Source organism: Galleria mellonella, unplaced genomic scaffold (assembly GCF_026898425.1).
Source record: "Galleria mellonella isolate WM207_F2 unplaced genomic scaffold, CSIRO_AGI_GalMel_v1 utg270, whole genome shotgun sequence".
In the NCBI taxonomy this organism is placed as follows: Eukaryota; Metazoa; Arthropoda; class Insecta; order Lepidoptera; family Pyralidae; genus Galleria; species Galleria mellonella.
Window position 1 is genome coordinate 4,429,203 of NW_026442062.1, and position 7,108 is coordinate 4,436,310.

A 7,108-nucleotide genomic window follows, 5' to 3' on the forward strand; every position below is an offset into this window, starting at 1 on the left:
TCAAAAGCCATCATAAACTGTACATACTCTATGCTATGACAAAAAGTACAGAGTAAAATTTATAATCTCATCTAAATTAATGCAAAATTAATTAGATAATTAGATATTTATTAGATCGGGCTTATTAGATATTTAATAAAAAAAAAGTTCTTATAAAATCGTTTAAAGAAATATATCTATTTGTATTATTTCTTTGTAGCCCATTATATTTACTGGCAATATTTGCTGTCAATCATCGTTTCATTGCCTTGACTAGATTTATGGGTTGGATTTAAGAGTTGTTAAGCGAATTTGGAATTAATGTTACTGAAATTAAATTTATATATTACCAATAGACCATAAATGGGTCCCTAGATTTGTAAAAAAAACTTTTGTTCTTAATTTACAATCTGTCATATTAGAATCCAATATGTTACGTCGTCTTAAGTTACATCATACCATTATTCTCAAATATTTTTAATGTTATAGTCGTTATATCAGCCGTAACTATTCACTGCTGAAATAGCCTAAGATTTATATTTTTACTAGCGACCTGCCCCGGCTTCGTACGGGTGCAATATTAATACTAAATATATCTACCTAACTACTACAGAAAGAACTTATAAACAACGTTTACAGCCTTTTTGTCATTAGACAATACAAACTTGATATAGTGCGAAGTGCGACCTTCGACGCGCTACTTATAGGTACGCGCCCTCCGTGCCGGCCGGGCCGGTACCGCCGCTTCGTTATGTGTCCGCATTTTAAATCTATATCTTCGGAAATATTCATTTAAATTACATGCTGTAAAGGGCCATATTGATCTATATTAAATGGACAATGTATTTAAGGTACTTAATTGGATAAAATTTAATGCTGTATTATTTAAAATCACTTCGTAAATAAGCCATTTTTTCCCGTAAAATATAAATGATATAAAATGGTTATTGTGGGTTATCCTTAAGAGTTAGACATATACCATCGAGATCTTTTTTGTTAACCTTTTTAAGGTGTACAATACCGTAGTATATTATTTTGATTTATCTCGTGGGGTTCAGCCAGCGTTTGCAATGTAAGCGCAAAAAAATGTATTTACGACATAACATTAGAAACCTCTAAATTTATCAGTGTTTCTCTACAATATTATGCATGTATTATACAGATAAACCTTCTTGAATCATTTTATCTATTAAAAAAACCGCTTCAAAATCCATTGCGTAGTTTTAAAGATTTAAGGATACATAGGGACAGACAGACAGCGACAGTGACTTTGTTTTATACTATGTAGTGATGATATCCTAATATATTAATATAAATGTGTAAGTTTGTAAGATGTTGGATACTTCTATGTTACTCAATAAAATTTAAATGGCTAAAATAAATAATAATAATTAATTGAATGAAATTGCTACATATACGAGTAACTTACCCGCGTATTAAGACTAAATATGTATAATATATTTAAGTACTTATTCAAAACTACGAAAAATAGTTTCATGTAAACTTAGATGTAAGTTTCTTTACCTTAATGATATTCAGATTCAATGAAAAAATTTAAAAAAATTATAATAATTGGTGTCATCGGTCACCAATTATCACATTTTTTTTTTTAAATGCAGTAGATATGTCAGTGTTCCATTCCAGAAAAACATAGTGAAATAAATTTCAGAGGTACAAACCAGGCCATATTTTAATCTTTTTACCTACCCTCAAATTTTTATTTTGTAAACTTCTTAAAAATTGTACAGATCTAAGACATCAACGTTCACATTACATTAAAATATTTTTAATTTGCCAAAAAATACTAAGCACAATGCTCAAATACCATAAAAATTTCATTTTATACGGCGAACTTGAATATTTTTGTATAGTGTGTCGAGAAGAATTTTTAAATATAGAAGATGTCGAAAAACACATCCGATGGGAAAAACACAGAAAAATAATGAAAAGACAAACTCTTTTTCCGAAACTTAAACAAGATTCGATTTATAAGGTTTGTACAATTATTTTTTAATTCCGAAATCATAAATTTTAAGGTTGAGTGGAGAATTTATAATAAATACAAGGCGGCTGACCCGTCAACGTTGAAAATGTTTTACAACATATTTTGACATAAATATCGAAGCAGGCTTTTTAATGGATGAAAATAGTAGGTATCACTATACACCCTGTCTGCGCTACTTTTTTAATGGCTAAAAATTGAATAGCTATCCCGCCAGCGCTATTTGTATACGCTGGTGGGGCACCAAGCAAGGGGGATGAGAGCAAGTTAGTTAGCCCATGTGACGAATTCAATGAGAATTAACCACCATGGTTTCCAGGGGGAACCGCGTAGAAATAGATCAAATAGGGTATATTACTAGCAATGAATCTGTTTGACTCCATTACTAACGATCGCTTTCCCCTAACCTGCGCTATTGCTTGACGGTAGTGGAATACCAAGTGTATGAGTGAGTGATAGATGAGAATGCAGTCACCATCCAATTCCTGGTGAATTCATCACGATGACGTCAAATTAGGTAGTTTCAGAGGTGTCCGCTCAAAGATTGACTTGACAGTTAGTTTCCCAGCAATAAGGATATTTCCTGTTAGTAACAATCGTTTTTTTTTATACAAGTTAGAATGGCAAACAAGCTGACGGTCCACCTGATGGAAAATGGTAACCGTCGCCTATAGACATGAGCAGTACCATGGACATAACAGAGTATACTGTTTCGCCCATGATACCCACTATGCGTTGCCATTCCTGAGGACTCAGGTGTTATTCCTCTGTACCTAGTAAATTCACAGCATATCCCACCCTTCAAACCGAAACACAGCCATGTAAACACACCTGCTTCACGGTTGAAACACGAATGGGACAGAGGTACCCAAGCAATCGACTTTTGTACAAAGTCTCCCTCGTCTTGCATATATGCAGGCAACTCAACAGGAACATACTTTGAAGATATTTAGCAGAAAAGTTTAAGTAGGTGATCCTAAACTGTAAGTCTAGAATTATAATGACAACTGGGATAGAAGTAGGTAATAATTTACAATATAACATTTTACGAATAACGATGTCTTACTTGTGCCTTATAGGGTAGCAAGATAGACTAAAGTACCAATAGTTCTTCAATACATACGTTTTGTCTATCCGTAATTATAATTTTTGTCAATTATAATATATAACCCGTTTAATAACCAACATATTTCAGATTGGAAACAATTTCTATTGCGAACTATGCAATTATTTAACGTCAGATATGGAAAATATTATGGCTCACCTGAACGAGGAAAAACATAAAACAAATAGAAAATCTAAAACCCCCGTTATTCCCAAACTTGTAGAATGCAAACGAGATGTGGATACTGGATTTATAATAGTCCATAATGTAATAGTAAGCATTCGTCAATGGAACACTTTTGTGAATCTGACACACTGCATGCTGTGCGATACTGTTGTTGATTTAAATCGCACAGACGAACACATAGTTTTGCATGATCATCTCATAAAATTAATACAAGCGCGCGTAATATTGGAAAATGAAGGTAGATGCTATAGGAAGGTAAGTAAAGTCAATAATTTAAAATATTTTAGTATAATAACTACTGGTTTACCTACTACCGGACCATCAGGTCCCTTATTTATTAAATTACTAGCGGCCCGTCCCGGCTTCGCACAGGTAGACATTTTTAAATTTTAAAAAGTGGCCATTAAGGCTTCACACGCGACGGAAGCTTAAAAATGAAGTAACTCCTCCTGTTTCCCCAACATTTTCCGTCACTGCTCTGCTCCTATTGATCGTAGCGTGATGAAAAGTATACTGGTCCCAGGAGTATGAAGAATAATTGTACCAAGTTTCGTTAAAATCCGCCGAGTAGTTTTTGTTTCTATAACGAACATACAGACAGGGAGACAAAAATTTTACTGATTGCATTTTTGGCATCAGTTTCGATCACCCCTTAATAGTTATTTTGGAAATATATTTCATGTACAGAATTGACCTCTCTACAGATTTATTATAAGTATAGATTAGATGGTACGGTATTTAGATGAGCTTTTTCGACTAAAATATACGTAAGTTAAACCGGTAGTTATTACATTAAGTAATATATAATGTGTACTTATGAAACTTTTAACAATAAAATTTAAGATTGTTCATCAAAAACAAAAACGATTAGTAATGTTAACAAAATTTGCACAAAAACAACGTGGTAGTAAAACCCTTTTGGTTAAAAAAATACACGTAAGTTAAAACTGCAGTTATTACATTAATATACTCGTATAATATGTAGGTACTTACGAAACTTTTAACAATAAAACTTAAGATATTGTTCATAAAATAAACCCCCGATTTGTATTGTTAACAAAATTTGCACAAAAACAATGTGGTAGTAAAATCCTTTTGGTTAAAATAGAATCAATATAACCCATTCAGAATGGAGGAGGCTGTTTCCTACTATTCTATTCGTTTTGAGAATAAATATAAGTAAATAAAGTTGATGGCAATAAACAAGGCATAATTATTCAATAATTGCCGTGCGGTTCCGGCATAGAATTGGTCATCCCTTCCTTTACCGTGAGTGTCATAAGAAGCGACTAAGGAACTTAATGGTCGAGGGATGGGCAGCAGCATCCCTCTTAAAATATGACCAAAAAACAAACCCGCCTGCCAAGCCTGGCAATTACTAGAAAATCGCCCCCAATTGTAAACTAACTTAAGGACCGGTCTCGTTCCTTGTGAGTTCTATGGGAGAGGCCTATGTTTAGCAGTGGACAAATAATGGTTGATATGATGATGATGATCCAATAATGACATTTGAATTTAAGAATGAAAAATGACTGGACCTAACAACAAATGCCGAAATCGTATCTACTTACTAATTATAAATATTTTTATTTTCAGATAAATAAAGATATCAATTATTGTTTTATTTGTAAAACGATAGTAGGTACATCTGATCTTAATGATCACTGGAACTCCGTGGAACATTGTGCAAACAAGACCTCCAGCATCGCAACAACGTCTAAAACGACTGAAACCAAAACAAGCAAAGAAATATACCGTGCTAATGAAACAACCAAAAAGTTGCTGCAATTGCAAAGAACAGTATATGACATAAATTTGGAGAACAAGACGGCAACCTGCAAGTTTTGTAATAAAATTATTCCTTTTCTAGGCAGAGAAATGTTGAATCATCAAAAAGAACATGCAGAAGAGTTACGTGATATAGACGATTCGAAAGAAATGTTGGAAATCATTGCAGGCAATGTTCATTCTAGTGATTCTGAAGCATCGGAGGTAGGATTTAGCGAAACAATCGACCATGGCAAACGTAGGCATAAAATGTCTTTGTATGGTAAACAACATTATATTACACTAACACCAGTTGGTGCCAAAGGTTATTGTCACTTGTGCCACGTTTATATGTCTAGTCACATAAAAGTATTTAGGGAACACACACGAGGACATATACATAAGGGTCATTTGGAGTTTAAAGGTCTTAAAAAAGGTAAGAAGCACGAAAAACCAGATTGCAACACAAAATCATTGCAAAGTTATTTAAAAAACATATTTTATTCGCACGCTATGAGATCATTCTGGATAAACGAGGAGTTAAGTGTGAAGACATATAGTTTTATTCTCATTGCACCCATAAGATATTATAAGAAAACTAAATGCTACGCATGTGATGTAGAATATAAACAGGGAGAGGCCATAGAGCATTACAAAACTATCAGACACAAGACTAACTTATTGGATACCGAAGTAGTCACATATTTGAGAGGCGAATTTATAAGAGAGGTAAATGCATGTTATATAAAGCTATTTTATTCGTATTTGATTTATACCTCGATCAGTTTAGAATCTATAGTTTTATTAAATTTATGGCTTACTTTATATTAATTGTAGATGAGCAGATATTTAGTGAAAGAGTGCTTCCTATAAAACTACTAACGTCTATGTTATGCTAGTAAATTTTTAAATAATAAAAAGAATAAGATTCGTTTGAAAAAAGAATTATCAAAAGTTCATAATAAATTGCCGAAAACATTGCGTAAGAAAAATACTGAGCCGTTAAAAACTCCTTTGTAATTAAAGCTGCTCGTGATGAACTATTAAACATGAAAAAAAAAACTCACAACTACTGTCCTGAATTAGATAAATCGTTTTTTTTTCTTTGCCTTATTTTCTTTTTGCTAATTTCAGATTCGTAACGATTTGTATCATTGTGGATTTTGCAATCGACTATTTGCTTATTGGGATAACATGAAACGCCACATGCGCAGTTGGCGACATAAAGAAATGAAAAAAGACAGGATTATGGCTTCAAACCTGGCTCGAAAGTGGAAAAAAGATAATCTGCTAACTGTTATCAGCACTAATCCCGATATAATGTATGTGCAATTGTTAGATCTTGACTTTTATTTATGATTTTTTATTAATTATTTTTGAAGACACCTTTCATTCTTTTAATGTTGGCAGATAGATTTTTCATTATGTTTTATTTAATGTAAGAGGGCTATTTTTTTGGGAAAAAACATATTCTATTTTAGGCTGTTATCTTTATGACTGTATATAGATAGAATATATAAATTATGGTATAAATATATATTTGTCTACATAACTTTAGATATGTTACATTATTAGGAATAAATTAATTAGTTTACATCATTTGCTATGAATTTAAAATTAACCTTAAAATAAAAGGAAACCTTTAAATGTCTAAAAAAAAAGCATCAAAAGAAAAACAGAATTGAAAGTGTCATGTAACCATTTTTAAAGTAAGTTTTAATTTTATAAAGAAGATTTGCATGTTTTATATAAAGTAGTTTTTATTAATAAAATAAATAGAAAATATTTTATTACTTTTTATTTATAATTTATATGAACTTTTATAATATAAGCATTATACTATATAGGTATATAATCTATAAAACTTACATATTTCTGTTTAAACATTATTAAAATTTAAAACATTACTTAAGTAATAATCACATAATAAACTGACATTTTCTTTCTTTTAAATACCCACCGTTAATTCTGGTGGTGTTTAAGAAATATCTAGCTCAATATGCAGGTAGTAGTTTTCCAGGAAATCCACCTTTTAGAAACTACTGTCCTATAGAAATATTTTTATACTT

The 7,108-nt window shown here is 31.7% G+C and overlaps 1 protein-coding gene across 1 annotated transcript; it reads left to right on the top strand.

The window, feature by feature from the left end:
* The first annotated feature begins 1,645 nt into the window (after nt 1-1,645).
* Nucleotides 1,646-6,788, top strand: LOC113514534 (uncharacterized). Its single transcript, XM_031908188.2, has 4 exons — nt 1,646-1,972; nt 3,177-3,527; nt 4,869-5,768; nt 6,174-6,788. The coding sequence occupies exons 1-4, from the start codon at nt 1,793-1,795 to the stop codon at nt 6,396-6,398; spliced, it is 1,656 nt and encodes a 551-aa protein (XP_031764048.2). The 5' UTR covers nt 1,646-1,792; the 3' UTR covers nt 6,399-6,788.
* Nucleotides 6,789-7,108: the final 320 nt, after the last annotated feature.

Bases quoted from the DNA above. Each gene is read 5' to 3' on its own strand.
- LOC113514534 (XM_031908188.2), top strand. From the start codon at position 1,793: ATGCTCAAATACCATAAAAATTTCATTTTATACGGCGAACTTGAATAT. The intron at 3,528-4,868 runs GTAAGTAAAGTC...TTTTATTTTCAG, and splicing joins AAGGTAGATGCTATAGGAAG to ATAAATAAAGATATCAATTA. The intron at 5,769-6,173 runs GTAAATGCATGT...TGCTAATTTCAG, and splicing joins GAGGCGAATTTATAAGAGAG to ATTCGTAACGATTTGTATCA.